The sequence below is a fragment of the Chelonoidis abingdonii genome, chromosome 1, assembly GCF_003597395.2.
Source record: "Chelonoidis abingdonii isolate Lonesome George chromosome 1, CheloAbing_2.0, whole genome shotgun sequence".
NCBI classification, from domain to species: domain Eukaryota; kingdom Metazoa; phylum Chordata; order Testudines; family Testudinidae; genus Chelonoidis; species Chelonoidis abingdonii.
The window spans coordinates 100,238,778-100,255,085 of NC_133769.1; the positions used below are offsets into that span (position 1 = coordinate 100,238,778).

A 16,308-nucleotide genomic window follows, 5' to 3' on the forward strand; every position below is an offset into this window, starting at 1 on the left:
CCTGGCAGTGGGGAAGAGGGGTTGGGAAAGCCCCTTGGACGGGGGTGGGGGAATCTTCTCTGCATTGGTGCTGAGCCTGACACAGAGACTGACTGGGGAGGCAATGTACCCCCTGATTCTCCAGTGGCTGTCCCAGCTTGCATGCCGTCTGCAATGGCTCCTCTGGGTCATTCTAAGAGCCAGTCTAAGTTTCAAGGGCATTAGAACTCCTGGCCGTGCTGCCTCTCCTTCTCAGCCGTCCCCCAGCCCTGCCAGCACATCACCTTTTGCAGGGGTGTTATGCTGGCTCTGTGCCTGCTGGGGCCCCCAATGCCACTGCGAAGCGGCCGCAGTGTGGGGTGAATCCCCCCCTGTCCTCCTGACAGCCTGGCTCAGTTTTGAGAGGCTCCCTGAGAGTTGGGGGCGGGGGCAGAAGCATGTTCCCCTCAGGTTGATGACATGAGAGTCGGGTCCCTGGAGACTTCCTCCTTCAGGCCCCATCCTATGAAGCCTTTTGTGCACACTCTGGGGAATGTGAGCCCCCAGCTAGCATGAGCATGAGCTCTTTTCTCTGGCCTGACACAAGGAGCAGCCCACAAGGCAGCAGCTGTGAGCAGAGGCGACAGATAGCCAGGATTCCCCACAGGCTGACGGGCCCCGCCTACCCTGTGCCCAAGGAAGGGGTGGGCGGAGCCTGGTGCCTGTAGCTAGAGGGAGTCAGCGAGAGCTGAACAGACAGAGCAGGTGGAAGGCAGCTCGCTTGCTTGTTCCCCGGACCTGGCTATCCCTAGCCTCTTGCCTGCATCAGCCTCTAGCCTGGGACCTGTTCTGATGCATCCTTTGATGCTGAGTCAGCCTCCTTACCTCCATCAAACTGGAAACCAGAGTCACTCACCTGGATATTCCCCCATCACACTTCCTCGAAACCTGGGACCCTCAACCCCTTGCATGGAATGGACTGTCCTCCTGGACCCTTGACTTTTCACCCTGACTAGGCCCCCGCCTAGGATCCTCAGCCTCTCAGCAAAGAGCCTGGGGTCTGGGTTAGTTCAGCTCTGGCTGTGTAATTTGCTGGCCTTCACGTGTCGCCTGTCCTACCAGCTGGAAAATCAGGTCTTTCTCGTCCCTGTGTCTCTTTCCTGGAGGCTGCCCCCATTCCCAGGGGCAATTGTCCCTTTCAGCCTTGGTGTTTGGCTCTCTAAGAATTTCACTGCCACTTTCTGCTCCCCTCCCATCACTTTCCATGGCCATGTCCTAGTTGGGCCTCAGCTTGCCTGTCCTCCCCTTTGGGAGGCATGAGGCCAGCATGGGGCTCACAGACCCTAGGGTGTGGAGGAAGAAGCTCCCTCTGCCTGCTGGGCTTCTTGCCGTGGCGTTGGAAGTTGACAGTGATGCGTCGGCATCTTCTCCGCTGTCTCTCTGGAGCTGCTCTGCTCCTTGTCACCATGGCTTTCCTCTCCATGAGGTATCGTGGCACTCAAGAGGTGGTCCGCCACCAAAGGGTTGGTGATGGGACATCGGATATCCTGGAGCACCAGGCTAAAATGTCCCCAGCGGATGTGCTGGGAGATAATAGCAGGAGACAGGAGCTGAAAGAGCCACCAGGCCCTTCCAAGGTGGACTCTAGTGTGTGGAGAGGCCTGGAGCTTGGAGAGGTTTTCATTGCTGTGAAGACAACCAAGAGGTTCCACTGGACCAGGCTGGAGCTGCTGCTGGACACTTGGATATCCAAGGCAAAAGAGCAGGTGTGTATAGAGGTGGGGATGGAGGGGTTCATTATAGTAACAGGCCTCCTTGGTGGGCGTGTAGGGGACAGGAGAAATCTAATGCCTGTGGGGAGGAATAAGGACCCAGAGACTCATACTGAAGAAAGGTCATGCTGCAGGGGGGTAAGATTAACTGTCCCATTCAGTGCGCCTCCAACATCGTCTGTTCCACTGTGCAGAGAGACAGGGACACCTCACCCTGGTTGGACAGAGGGCTGTATTAACTGGGACTGAACCAGCTTCAGGCTCAGGGGAAAGCCCTGTAGAGAGAGACAGGAGTTTATCCTGGCTGGTTGCACAGGGTTGGGCAAAGGAGTGATATTTGACAGGGACCGTCAGCCTCACCTAAGCGTAGCCTCAGTGGGGCAGTTCACCCTCATTTAAATCCAGCTACACTAGGGATGCAAAGCTGCACATAGGTGACAGCTGCTGGGGTTAAAATATGTGTGAGGCATGGCAGGGCTGAGTGCACTGCTCTTTCACCCTCAGAGGCCTGATTCAAACTGCTGATCTTTGCTCACAAGTGGAATGAGTTTGTGTGGTTTCAGACTAGCTGCTTCCTCCTGTCTCACACCATTTGTACACCTTACAAAACCATATCTGGTTTAGGCAGTGTCTGCCCAGGAAGGACTGCCTGGGCCTGAAGTGGCCACGGGTGCTTGAGAACGAGATGCAGTGCCCTGGCCAGGGCCGGCTCCAGGCCCCAGCGCGCCAAGCCCATGCTTGGGGCGGCATGCCGCGGGGGGTGCTCTGCTGGTTGCCGGGAAGGCAGCAGGGGGCTCCGGTGGATGTCCCGCAGGCGTGCCTGCGGAGGGTCTGCTGGTCCTGCGGCTCCGGTGGAGCATCTGCAGGCATGCCTGCGGGAGGTCCACTGGAGCCATGGGACTGGCGAACGGCAGAGCACCCCCTGCGGCGTGCTGCCGTGCTTGGGGCAGCGAAATGGCTAGAGCCGGCCCTGGCCCTGGCCCTGGCTGAGGGGTGGGGAGAACCCAGGGTTAGCCCAGCAAAGGGCACAGAGGTGCCATGTAGCCGAGTTTGAGTGTGTGGGGCCTAGGGCTGGAATAGAAGGAGGGGTGCAGTGGAGCTGCATGTGGGTGGATGCACAGTGCCTGCACCCCCATGTCTGTCTCACTGCAGTCAGTCTCTCGCTTGCTGGAGCACCAAATCCATCCACCCGCGCTCTGGTGACGATTTCTCGGCCTCCCTCTGTACGTGTGGCCCTTGTTTCTGTGTGCTGGAGCTGGCACCTGGATAGCTCTTTCTCCTTCACCCAGCAGAGTCTTGAGAGTTTCACAGCCTGGTGAGAGAGCTGGTTTGGGGTGCATTAGCTCAGTGCACACTGGTTATCCAGAACGGACTTAATAATGGCTGCGGGGCAACACTGTTTGCTATCTGGGATCTCCCTCCGTAATGGGGAAAGTCTGGTGAAACTCATTGTAGACTCCAGGCACTTGGGCTATGTTTAAACAGGTCAGTCGGTAGAGGCCATGGTACCAACTCCATTGCTAAATCAGTGCCTAGTGGCCGCCCCATTGCTAATCTCACAATCATTGAAGGGGTGCTGGGAGGGCTCTCTGACTGCTGCTTCCCTGCTTTGGGGTCCCCTTTTCCCCTGTGGTGCTGCAAGTGCAGGCGCCTATCCTGCAAGTGGCTTCACACAGAACCCCACAGAAGTCAGTGGGAGCTCACAGGTCTGCCCATGCACAGCCAGCTGCAGAATCGGGGCCTAAATGAGGAGGCTAGGTTGTGGGGGTACAGAGCACCTGAGACAGAATAGGGTGTTCTGGGTAAGGGCGGTTTTCCCTTCCACACGCTGAGCTGTAACTGTCTGGTGCTTTCCACTACCTAGTCAGCTGCGGTTTGTCAGAGGAAGCCATGTCCTATTTTGAACCCACTTCCTCTGTGTGCGTTAGCATCTGAAATATCATACTTCCCCTTTTAGACGTGCTTCTCCAAGCCCTGAGTGCTCTATCTCCTACCTTCTAATGGCTCTTAGAGGATACCATACTTCTTGGCATATCGTGCTATGATGTGGGCTGAGCTCTGGCACATGGGCACCATGATTATAGCCGGCCTTGGTGTTTCTGAGTGGGCTTGCAAAACAATTTTTCCTACCCCAGACATAACCAATGCATGTCCATTCTGGCCACGCCAAGAATTAAGGGGAAGGAGGAGTGAGAAGATTCTCTGGAGCACCCCAAATTACCTGAACCTTTCTGTGTGTGTGTGTGTTTGAGAAATCTATAAAACTTGCAGATGCCACCAAGCTGGGAGGGGCTGCAAGCACTTTGGAGGGCAGGATTCGAATTCAAAAGGACCTGGACAAATTGAAGAATTGGTCTGAATTCAAGAAGAGGAAATTCAATAAAAGACAAGTATAAAGTACCTCACTTAGGAAGGAAAAATCAAATGCACAACTACAAAATGGGTAATAACTTGCTAGGCAGTTGTACTGCAGAGAAGGATCTGGGGGTTACACTGTATCACAACTGAATATAAGTCAACAATATGATGCGGTTGCAAAAAAGGCTAATATTCTGGGGTGTATTAACAGAGGTGCTGTATGTCAGACTTATGAGGTAATTGTCCTTTTGTAGTCGGCACCGGTGAGGACTCTGGGTGTCACACTTTAGGAAAAATGTGGACAAATTGGAGAGAGTCCAGAGGAAAGCAAGAAAAATGTTAAAAGGTTTTGAAAACCTGACCTATGAGGAAAGGTTAAAAAAAGTTTAGAGAAAAGAAAACTGAAGAGGGACCTGATAAGTCTCCAATATATTAAGGGCTGTTATAAAGCGGATGGTGGTCAATTGTTCTCCAGGTCCACTGAGGGTAGGACAAGAATTAATGGATTTAATCTGCAGCAAGGGAGATTTAGGTTAGATATTAGGAAAAAGCTGCTGACTATAAGGGTAGTTAAGCGCTGGAACAGGCTTCCAAGGGAGGTTGTGGAATCCCCGTCACTGGAAGTTGTTAAGAACAGATTGGACAAACACCTGTTAGGGATCCTTTAGGTTTACTTAGTCCTGCCTCGGCGCAGGGGGCCGGACTCGATGACCTCTCAAGGTCTCTTCCAGCCCTACATTTCTGTGACTCTGTGATTCTATGAAATATGTGCCCAACCCCCCGGGTCCTGCTGCAGAAGGGGAGTGCCACTGCTGGTGCTGAGGTCTGCTACAGTTGCCAACATGTAGGAAAGCTTCGCGAGTAGAGTTGGCTGGAAAAAAGGGGCCAGGGTGAAGGGGAGGAATTTTCAAAAGATGTTTTCAAAAAGAGCCGTTTGTTGGATTTTTTGTACTGAAGACCTTTAGTTTTTCCTCTTTTTCCCCCTCCCTATGCCCCCCCGACCTCCTTTTAGCATGCCAGTGAAAAAGGTGGTGGTGGAAGGGAGAGGGGAGTGAAAGGAAAAACTGTAGCAGAAAAGCTTTCAGTTTTCATTGGAAACTAAACAGAAATGTTGCAAAACCAAACATACTTTGCTTTTGAAATTTTCTACCCCCAGGAAAGTTTTGCACAACAATAGCAGCCTGTCCGATTTGCAAGGGCCAGGTGTCCCACTGAACCAAGCCCCATCCTATGAAGGCTTTTGTATGCACTCTGGGGAAATGGAGCCCCCAGCTAGCACTCTGCAGCCTTCATTCATTCCTGTGACACCCACGCTGATGAAGGAGGCAAGTATCCTTAGCCCAGAGGGTGGGGAAACGAAGGCAGAAAGGGCCGGGACATGGCTACCAGCACAGAGGGAGTTGGTATCAGAACTAGGACTAACCTGCAGGGATCACTCGCTCTCAGTCTTGCAGTTACTCCACTAAACCAAGCTGCTGCTCATGCTAACTGAGCTTCCCCGTCTTGTGGCCTGGGGACATGTGGGCTGCTAAGCCGCAGAGCCTCCTCCTGTACAGGCGGGCGCTTGCAGCAGCTGTCTGTGTTATCAGTGCCACATTAGATGGTACTGGCATTGAGCTGAGAATCTGCTTGGCGTCCTCCCAAATGGCCCAGCCTTGCTCCATGGGGTCCCAAAGGCCAGATCTGGGTGGCTTTGCAGGAGTTGGGATAAGCTGTGATCCTTATTATTAGTATCTGCAGAGCCTAGGGACCCCAGCCAAGATCAGGCCTCATTGCGCTAGATGCTGTACACACACATTTCCTGTCCCAAAGAGCTGATAGCCTAAACAGACAAACCAGACAAAGGATGGGAGGAGAAACTGAGGCACAGAGCAGGGAAGTGATTTCCCCAAGCTTATCCAGGAGGTCAGTGGCAGAGCTGGGAATAGCAGAGCACAGCCCAAGTATCCTGAGTCCCAGCCCAGTGCCCCTGTGCGCTGGACTTTGCTGCTGTTTTGAGGGCTAATATGTGACAAGCTTTCACTCCGGTGATGGGTTTGTGTTTTCAGGGCTGGCTCTGTCAGGAGAAGGGCTAAATTTAATCTCGTAAGGGTGGACACTGATGCTGGCCCTGACATTTCCAGTTCCCCTGGATCCCGGGCTGTTTCCTCACTCCTATCTGTCAGGTTATTCACCTGCTGCATGGTGTCTAAACCCTGGAGTGTGAACTCTCTCGGGTGGGACTGTCCTTGTGTCTGTCTGCACAGTGCCCAGCATGCTGGAGCCTAGGTGGGAGTCCTGACACACTACTGCAATGCTGCTAATGAATACACTGGCAGCATGGGCTGTGCAGGCCCAAAGCCTGGTCCTTATTCTCCAGCCATGGGCATATATGCTCCAAGGGGAGCTTGCCAGACGAGGCTGTCTGGCAGCAAGGGCTCCAGCCTTTCCCTTTGCACTTGGGTTCCAGTTGGAGTTTCCCCACGCCTGTCTGCTTCTCCTCAGAACCGAAGGATAGACTCACATCCAGGCCCCTCCGCCTTTCTGAGCCCACTCCACTGCAGCAAGAGTGGCAAAGGCCACTGCAAGCTCCATGTGTTAGACAGGGGCTTTGAGAGTGGGGGGCTGCCTTGCGCTGTTGAACTCTAGCTTTGTTGCGCCTGACCTTGATGTCTGCCAAAGCAGGCCCCAAGCCTCTTGGGCAGGCTGTAGGTGCTGAGATACCATGGCAACAGGCGGGATGTGCGAACCCAGACAGCCACAGCAGCTGGCCAAAGAACCCAAAGGGAACCTTAGCCCTCCCTCTGGCTGAGCTGGTAAAAGAGGCACCAAGTTGGCCCTGTCTGGAAGTGGTAGGATGTTCCCTGCGGGGGCAAAGGTAAGGGAGATGTGGTTTGAGGCTCCAGCACAGGGCCACCCAGAGGATTCTGGGGGCCTGGGATCTTCAGCAGTGGGGGGCCCTGCTTTGGCGCTAATTCGGTGGCAGGGGGTCCTTCCGCCCCAGAGCGGAAGGACCCCCCACCAGCAAAGACCGGGAGTGGAAGAAGCTCCGGGGCCTCCGGAGCGAGTGAAGGATCCCGCTCCAGGGGCCCTGAAAAACTCTCATGGGGGCTCCTGCGGGGCCCGGGGTCTGGGGCAAATTGCCCCACTTGCCTCCCCTTCTGGGCGGCCCTGATCCAGCAAACCCCCTCCAGACACCTTCAATGTGGATAACGGAGGCTGGCATCTCCTAGAGAGATGGACCTCCAGGCTGGAGCAAACGCCCTCTGCCAGGTTTCTAATGGAGGCCCTCTCAGCTCTCTCCTGCCCCAGCCCTCCGCTAAGGGAGATGGGGCAGGCCTTCTCTCCAGCAACTCCACCAGGCATGGGGGGCGGGGAGGGAGCTGTCAGATGGCAGACTAGCTCTGCTGCTGCAGTCACCTTTCAGACACAAGTGGAGGGCAAGGGGTTGGGAGGCAGGACAGGGTCCCTGCTAACTAGAGACCTGCATGAATGGGCATGAGGAGGGTGGGTTGCATAGTGCGGGAAGAACTCTGCCACCTCTGGAGTGGCTTCTCCAGATCCTGTTGGAAAGGCACAGCAGAGCTGGGGGTGGGATGGAGAGTGATCTCGCCCTTACCTTCACCCCACAGATGTGTGGCCCCCCACTGCCTCGCCAAACAGTGCTCCCTCACCTGTGCTGAACTGGAGGCAGCTTTCCTCACTGCCCTTGGCGGGGATGCCCCTCCCCTGCACCAGCGTCTCTCCCCTCCGGGAGTCTTGGCACCACCCACCATGCCCTCTTGCTTCGGAGCCTATCGCTCCGGTGGATCGGCCGGTGCCAGCTGCCCATCAGCACAACCTCTTCACATCCCTTCCCCCAGGCTTGCCTGTTCCAATGTTCATAGCCTGGCTTCCCCCTTTTGGCGTTCTGACCCCTTCGCCCTCCTGCGCCTTGCCCAATAGCTGGGATGTGGCACCCGGGCTCATAGCTAGGGCGTGTGGTGTGGGCTTCCTTGTCCCAGTGCCAGAGCCATTTGCTCTGGTGCCCGTCTGAATGCCCCTGTACTCTCCCCCTCCTCCTGCCAGCCTCCAGCCCAGGCACTGTGTTTAACCAGCCTGCAGGCAGCTGGTGGGGAGATTGTTTAAGGCTTGTGTCTCTTTCTTTCAGCCCCTTTAGTTCCTTGAAAGCACATTTTCCGCATGAAGGGAGCTTTTCTCAGCTGGCTGTGATCCCCTGTGCCCCTGGGGCGGGGGGATGTGTCATAGAATGGTGGCTGGGGGCTGGGGGGTGGATGGACCCGAGGGGGCAGGGGCTGAGAAGCAGCAGGGGGCTATAACTGTTATACACACAAAAAGATGTTCCGCTCTTAACCTATGTTTCCTTTGACCACAAAGCTGCTGCTTTCGTCTGCTGCTTGACATTGTTCAGACCCCAAAGCTGGGCCTCCCCTCCCCCGGCTTGCTGCCCGAGTTCTCCGTTCACCAGGTGGCAGGGCCATTGCGGGGAGGAGGGAGTTTGCTCAAGACCAGGTCCCCAGACTCTGCAGGTAACAAGGGTGCATATTGTAATGAAGCCCTCAGAACAGGCTTCTCTTCTGCACTGGCCAGCTACTGGGGGTCTTCCTGAAGAAAACAAGACTCCAGGGGCCAGGTCCTCAGCTGGTGTCAATCAGCATAGCCCCACTGACTTCAGTGGAGCTGCTGGGACTCTGACCCCAGGACTCATGGGTTCCCTGGCTGTCAGGGAACCTTCCCAGTGTAAACACAGGAGGGGGTCCCAGCCGGGGTGGGGGGGGAGCTGACCTCCAGATTTCCCAGCTCCCCTTGCCTCTTGCAGAGGAGGGCCCAGGATTTGAGCCCCTACCCTTCAGTCCCCTGAACCAAGGGGAAATCTCTCTCTGGCCTGCAGCTGGTGTCGGCTGGAGGAGGAGGGGGCTGTAGGATCCGTGCCTGCCTTTTGCAAGCAGGGCACAGGGCTCTAAGAGGATTATTTATCCACCCACCACCCCTGCAAGAGAAGCAGGAGAGGTGGTTGAGCAATGAGCTGGGGCAGCATCTCCCACCTCCCTCGGCCTAGCGGGAGGCAGCTGCAGGATGTCAAAGGCACAGGCCGGAATGGGGAGACGGGAGGTTTCGTCACAGCTTGGGAGGCCAGAAATGGAGCCAGCACCGGGCCTCGGAGTAACCTCATCCTCTCCTCTCTCTCCTGTTTTCTCAGACCTACGTCTTTACTGACGAAGAAGACGAAGCCCTGCAGAAGAGAATGGGTAACCCAGCTTTTCCTATCACGCAGCTCCACTGCCCCAACTCCAGTGAGCTTTGGATCAGGCTCTGAGTGAGGGCTGGTTCTCCTCCTCCCACGCACAACAGGGTGACCTGCTGGATCTGTGTGATAGGATGAACCCCGCAGAGCCCCCAGCAGGAGTGATGCTGATACACTCCGGGACGAGGCTCAGCTAATCTTAGTTTCCTTCTGAAAAACTGGGAGGATGGGCTTGCCTTTTGAAAGGAGGGAGACAGGAAACTGGCATAGCATGTGCCAGGAGAAGCTGCGGGCATTCCAGCTGTCCTGAAGAACAGCTGGGTGGTAACGCGGGGGTCGGGCACTGCTATCTTCCATCCCAGACATCGGTGGGTGGGAGGGTCCTGTTGTTAAAGCCATTGGGCTGGGCCTTGGAAGAGCTCCGTTCAGTTCCTGCCTCTGCAACAGGCTTCCGGTGGTCAAGCCACTTCCCCTTTGGCTGCTCCAGTTCCCCATCTGCAGGATGGGGAGGACGGTACTTCCTTGTATCACAGTGCTGTTGTCAGAGAGTCTACAGCCAGAAGGGAATGCTACATCTCTAGCCTGACTTCCTGAGAAGGTCATTATTGCTTGTGAGGCACCCACATGCCACAGTGCTACAAGCGCCTCGACAGATCACTTGCATGGTGCAGACTAAGCGCCACCCATCAGTGAGGAGTGAGCTCATTCCTGCTGGTGTCTTGCTTGTGTGGGGAGAAATCCGGGATCGAAAACCCACAGAGACAAGTGTTTCCCCTTTCAGCCCAGCAGAAGGGACGGGGTCCCCTCCAGGGCAAGGCTGATGTTCCATTAGGGGAGCAGCGTATGGGTTGTGAAGCAAAGTGCTGCATGAATAGGAAGATAGAACCCAGAGAGAAGGGTTGGGTGGGAACAGGCCGGAGAGATGTGGGGACCCCATTGGCAAGCAGGGTGTGAATGTAAGAAGGCCAAGACTGAATTAACACAGTGATTGATTGCTGCTCTCTCTGGCCGGAGGGTTCTCCTGTTCCAGGCCAGGCAGGTGGGGTTGGGTGAGAGTGCAGTGACCAGGAGCTTTGTCTCTTTTTCCCGCAGGTGACCATGTGATATTCACAAACTGCTCCACAGAGCATAGCCACCCAGCCCTCTCCTGCAAGATGGCAGCCGAGTTCGATGCATTCTTGGCCAGTGGCCTGAGGTGAGCACACAGGGGTGGCCTTCACACCTGTGTGCAGGAGCGTGGGAGGGAACTTCCCACTGCAGGCTGGTAGGGATGGGAAGCTGTCACTGCCAACCAGTGGCTGCTTGTGTGACTCAGAAGGGGCTGTGAGTGGAGTTCCAGTGGGAAAGGATGAAGAAAGATTTAGTTTGCAGAGGTGCTAATTAAAGGCCATCAGCGTGTAGCTGCACACAACCTCTATCAATAAGGCCCGTGACATGAAGCTGAGTCAGCAGCAGCCTCCTGACCTAACCTCCTCTTGTCTGTCTCCCTATCTGTTGTCAGCTGGTTTTGCCACTTGGATGATGATAACTACCTAAACCCACAGGCCCTCTTGAAGCTCTTGTCTTCCTACTCTCCAGCCCAGGACGTTTACATTGGGAAGCCCAGCCTGAACCGGCCCATCCACACCTCCGAAACAATGCCCAACAATCAGACGGTAAATCCGGCCCCACAGCAACAGGGCCAAGCAGCTGATTGGCTCACTGGGGATCCTGAAGGGAGCTGATGGTTCTTGAATACGTCTTGTCAAACCCCCAAAAGAGGAGGGTTCCAGGCCTGGCCTCCACTGGACCCAATCTGGTCATGCAGCCTGTGACCAGAGTCCCAGGGAGGCCATGCTGAGATTGCTCAATTTGGGCAAACTATAAAGAATGGAGCAGACAATCTCCCAAACTAGTGGTTATTCCAATACTTAGCTCACAACAAAACAGCTTCTATAATTTCTTATTGGTTACCCAGAAGCCAAGAACACAGTTCCCTTAAAGCAACCCACCCTTTGGGCTCCCACCCAGACAGCTGAGTCAAATATGTTGAGGATTATTGAAAATCTTGTTCATCATATGAAAAAATTCTACCAATCCCAAAGGATTGGACACAGTGCCCGCCCAGTTAATGAATATTTTAGATTTTACCCAAATACACGCTTACAGCCAATTCTTATTAACTAAACTAAAATGTATTAAAAAATGAAAAGAGAGAGTGCTGGTTAAAAGATCATTATACATACAGACATGAATAGAGTCCTTAGGTCAGGTTCATAGTAGAGATGGTCATCTCTAGAATGGCAGAATTCTTTCAGAATTAGTCCATAGGCTCAATCCAATGTTCAGTATCAGGGTGACCCAGAATGGAACTGGAGATCTCAATCTTTTGGCTCAAACTTCCCCTGATGCAGCATAAACAGATGTGAGATAAAAAGCATCAGATCCCAAGAGTCCTTTATGCAGTTTCTGGGCAGTCTCTTGACTGCATGCAGTTCTTGGGTGAACAATAGTGTCTTTGAAGTAACCTCCTATTTCCTAAACATCTTTGGTAATTAGCTACATGGATTAACATAAGGCAATTGCCCATCTCTCACCATTTGCAGGTGGTTTGCTATATTCTCCAAAAAGAAATCAAGACAGTGATATCACTCCAGTCACAGCTCCTTTAACTGTTAATATCTCCTTTTGATCTCTGAATTAACAGAATACACTGATAAGACTCATAGACTTGTAGGTCAGAAGGGACCAATATGATCATCTAGTCTGACCTCCTGCACAAAGGAACCATTTGGTTACATTGTTCACTTCTAGCAATATCTGTGTAAACACACAAAACCAGAAACGTTATCTACTAATATGGTTAAATCTGGGTCAATTAGCCTGGAAGTTGTTTAACCCTTTCTGGTCCTGTGTCACCCAACCACAACAGCATGTGCAGGCTCAGTCTGAGCAATGCACAGCCTGGAGAGAGAGAGAGAGAGGCCGTCACACCCATGCTGCTCCTCAGTGAGAACCCCACCTGCTAAGAGATTCATCTCATACTGCTCTACCAATAGGACGCCTTTGCTTCAGTGGGACCACCCCTTCTCTGAGCGAGGGGAGAATTGCACCTCTATGTTCAACTAATCGGCCCTCAGCTCTGGACTCCTCATCTCTCTTGCTACTGGGCTGAGGGAAGAATTCTGGTCCTATGGTGGTAGCACAGTTGTCCGGCATTTTCGACCAGCTGATGCCGTGAAACCAGGCTCCCCTCTGTGCCACCCCATGTTGTGGTGCAGAAGGTGGGTTATAGCTGGTCTGTGTGTGTATCTAATGGCCAATGCTTCGGTGTTGAGACCTGCAGGTACAGGAACTGTGACACCCATTGGTCAGCCCCTTCCCTTTCTCTGTTCTTCCCTCCCCAGAGGTCCGTGCGCTTCTGGTTCGCTACTGGAGGGGCGGGATTCTGCATTAGCCACAGGCTGGCCATCAAGATGGCACCTTGGGCCAGGTGAGCCGTGAAGCCAGTAGATATGTGAGCATCAGAAACCCAGGGGAATGTCATGGAAGATCATGGACGAGTTGGGGGTGTGTGTGTGTGATGTGAGTGTATGTGAGCACACGGAGTGTGTGAGAGAGGGCACAGTGCAGGCCTACCCAGCTGTGAGAGTGCAAGAGCAGGTAGATTAGGGCATGTATTTGTGTTGTGGTAGCTCCTAGAGGCCCCACCTGTGCTGGGTACTGCATGCACATTGAGCTGAGTTGGCCTATAAGTGGGTATCTGTTTATAAGTTCTTGCAGTGCAAACAGACAGAACTGGGCAGCCATCTGCCTCTTCACAGCCAGGGTCGGGGCGGCTCCAGGCACCAGCACGCCAAGCGCATGCTTGGGGCGGCAAGCCACTGGGGGCGCTCTGCCGGTCGCTGTGAGGGCGGCAGGCAGGCTGCCTTCGGCGGCATGGCTGCGGAGGGTCCGCTGGTCCTGCAGCTTTGGCAGACCTCCCGCAGGCAAGCCGCCGAAGGCAGCCTGCCTGCCGTGCTTGGGGCGGCAAAATACTTAGAGCTGTCCCTGGTCAGGGTGACGTGAATCTCTGAGGTCAGGGGCTCCTGATCTCTCATCCTTCTCCAAGATGGGGATCCCATTAGATGTCTGTATTTCCCCACCGATCAATGCAGCCCATTCTCTTACAGCGGCAGTAACTTCCTGAGCACCTCGGAGCTCATCCGCCTCCCGGACGACTGCACTGTGGGCTACATTGTTGAGTGCAAACTGGGCGGACGTCTGCTCCCCAACATGCTCTTCCACTCTCACCTGGAGAACCTGCAGCTGATCCCCAGGGTCCAGCTCCTGCAGCAGGTGAGGGGGGAAGGGGAGTGAGAAGAGAAAAGAAGAGGTTGGAGAAGAGATTTGGAGGGGGTGAGAGGAGAGGAGTGGAGCAGGCAGGCGATGACTCACGTCAGTCTGGCGGTAATTGTGACTCTGATTGAATCAACCGCACATTATTTCAATGAGGTTTTCCTGACAAATGCATCCCTAGATGCCTCTCTGCAATGATGGGCAAAGGATGAAAAGGCAATTAACTAGCCAGTAAAACTGCTGCCGGTCAAAGAGCAGGGGGAGGGCCCTCCCCTCTGGAGCTGCAGCAGAGCCAGAGGAAGTGCCTGTTGCCCACCCATGGGGCCCATGTGATATAGCCCTGCATGTCATGGAGGAAGGGGGAGAGGCTTAGGTGAGATGGGGGCTGGAGATGTGGAGGAAATGGAGGTGAGGAGGGGGTGAAAGCCTGCAGCTTGGCCCTGTAAATCAGCCTGGACAGAGGCGAGAAGCAGTGGGGAGCTGGGTGTGGGATACAAAGCTTGTAGAGTGGCTCCCGGCTTGGGGGGTGATGGGAGCATCTATAGCCCAGGCACAGAAAAGCTGAGAGCCGCCAACTTCCCCCTTTCCTTTCTCATGGTCTTTCCCTGCAGGTCACCCTCAGCTATGGTGTCTTCGAGAAGAAACTCAACACTGTTGAGCTGGCCGGCCCCTTCTCCCAGCACGAAGACCCCTCCAGGTGGGTCCCCGAGTCTCTGGCTTGTTTGGTCTGCTCCCAGAGTCTCCTATGAAAACAGGGATGGAATAGGGCGTGGGGAGGGGGCAGGTTGCTGCTCAAGAGTGAGGTGCTTTGGCAGAGCTGTGTAGCTGAAGCTGGAATCCTGCCTTCCCTGTTATTGTTTGTGGCATTCGCTTTGGCCCTGGTGGAAGCTGGGCCCACATTGCCGCTGGTTGGGTCTGGATCCAGGGCTCACCTCTAACTGTCCTCACGTCCTTGTAAAGTTTAGGAGTCTGGAGGCGTACGTGTAGAGCACTAGCTGCAGTGCAGAGCGAGAGCATCTGGTGTGGGATGGGGCACCAGGGAGACGTGCTCCTCCCACGCCTCTTCATTCGGCTGTGACAGCACACGCCTAACCTTCCTCCTCTCTCCTGCAGGTTCCAATCCCTTCACTGCCTTCTCTACCCGGACACTTCCTGGTGCCCGCGGCCCATCTGACCTCCCACACCCAAAGGGTCCCACTCAGGCCAGCGACTCTCAGTTCATGTTGTGGGGCGGGGGGCACTCAGGGAGTGCTGGGTGCTCCCTCTCTCCTTCGCAGTGACCACCCTGGGGCCGCATGCTGCAGCTAGCGATAGCTTTGTGGGTCAGTGCTTGCTGAGCACGGCACAGGGTGAGAAGGTAGGATCCACAGCAAGGCACTCAGGTGAAAATGTGGAATGACACTGTTGGTGGGACACTTCAAATGCAACCCCGGTGTCCACAGGCTCTGGGACACTTGTGGGGGCTGACGATAGGTGGGAGGGGAAGACGATGTGCCTCTGGTAATGTAGGCAGTGTAATTGTAGCCCTGTCGGTCCCAGGATATTAGAGAGAAAAGGTGGGTGAGATAACCTTATGCCTCTATTAACACAGCGAGACTTTGGCCGCAGCTGCTGGCTGTGCAGGTATAGTTGGAGACCTGGTGCCCCCTGCTGCCTGGATTCAGCATATCTCTGTATGCATCCTGAGCCATACTGACTGTGTGGCCGTGTGAATGGAGTGTACGGCTGGCCTTCACTTCAGTCTCTGCTGGGCAGAGCCAGAGCCTCTCCTCCCTTTATGCCCCCAAACCCTTTCTCACTGAGCTTATGCTGGACAAGAGCCTTTTCTGTCCTCCCGTTTGTTGAGCCTCTGCTGGCCAGGGCTCCGCCTGCCCCAGCCCCCTTGCTAAGCCTCTGCTTAGATAGTTTGGCTACATGCTCAGGTCAGAAACTCAAGTCTTTGATAATTTGTTTCAATAAAATGGCATTGTGATCATGACTTCGTGCTAGATCAGCCCAAGAGAAGTGCTGCACTGGGACTGCCCGGGGAAGGGCATGGGGGCCAGGAGCCGGAGTGCTGGGTTCTTCCAAGAGTCTTCCATGTGATGGGCATGTGGAGGCGTGTGTGGGTTTGTGCATTATTCAAGTGGGGATATCTCTCTGTCTCTCCCTGAGCACTCTCCCTTTTCTCTGCTCCACTGGGGATCAGGATAATCCAGCTTTCTAATGACCAGCTTGTCCTTTGAGATTAGACTCCAATCTCTACCTGCCAGGAGGGGATGTGAGAGGATAGACTTAAAGAAGGATTTGAAGTGGGAGAAAGGGAGAATGCAGTAGAAGAGGGAGGAGGAGATAGTGAAGGAGCACACAAGAGCAGATTGGAGATTGTGGATTTAAGAGCCGTGCCAAAAAACCCCTAACTCTCTATGGAGTGAAAACAGAAGGGTAAATAAATTATTACCGCCGCTCTTCAGCCCTCCAGACACTAGGGGGCAGCTTCATCTGCTCCTCACCCCTTGTTCAGTGCAGCAGAAAGGGGAAGGAGTGAGAGGGAGAGGTGGGACTAAGGTGACCAGACAGCAAGTGTGAAAAATTGGGACGGGGTGGGGGGTAATAGGAGCCTATATAAGAAAAAGACCCAGAAATTGGGACTCTCCCTATAAAATTGGGACATCTGGTCCCCTTAGGTGGGACATGCAA

General features: G+C 54.4%; 1 protein-coding gene across 1 annotated transcript; it reads left to right on the forward strand.

Annotated features, from left to right (window-relative positions):
* The first annotated feature begins 716 nt into the window (after nt 1-716).
* MFNG (MFNG O-fucosylpeptide 3-beta-N-acetylglucosaminyltransferase) lies at nt 717-15,605 on the forward strand. Its single transcript, XM_032779171.2, has 8 exons — nt 717-1,724; nt 9,268-9,316; nt 10,405-10,507; nt 10,814-10,967; nt 12,699-12,784; nt 13,464-13,629; nt 14,241-14,326; nt 14,743-15,605. The coding sequence occupies exons 1-8, from the start codon at nt 1,275-1,277 to the stop codon at nt 14,801-14,803; spliced, it is 1,155 nt and encodes a 384-aa protein (XP_032635062.1). The 5' UTR covers nt 717-1,274; the 3' UTR covers nt 14,804-15,605.
* The last annotated feature ends 703 nt before the right edge of the window (nt 15,606-16,308 follow it).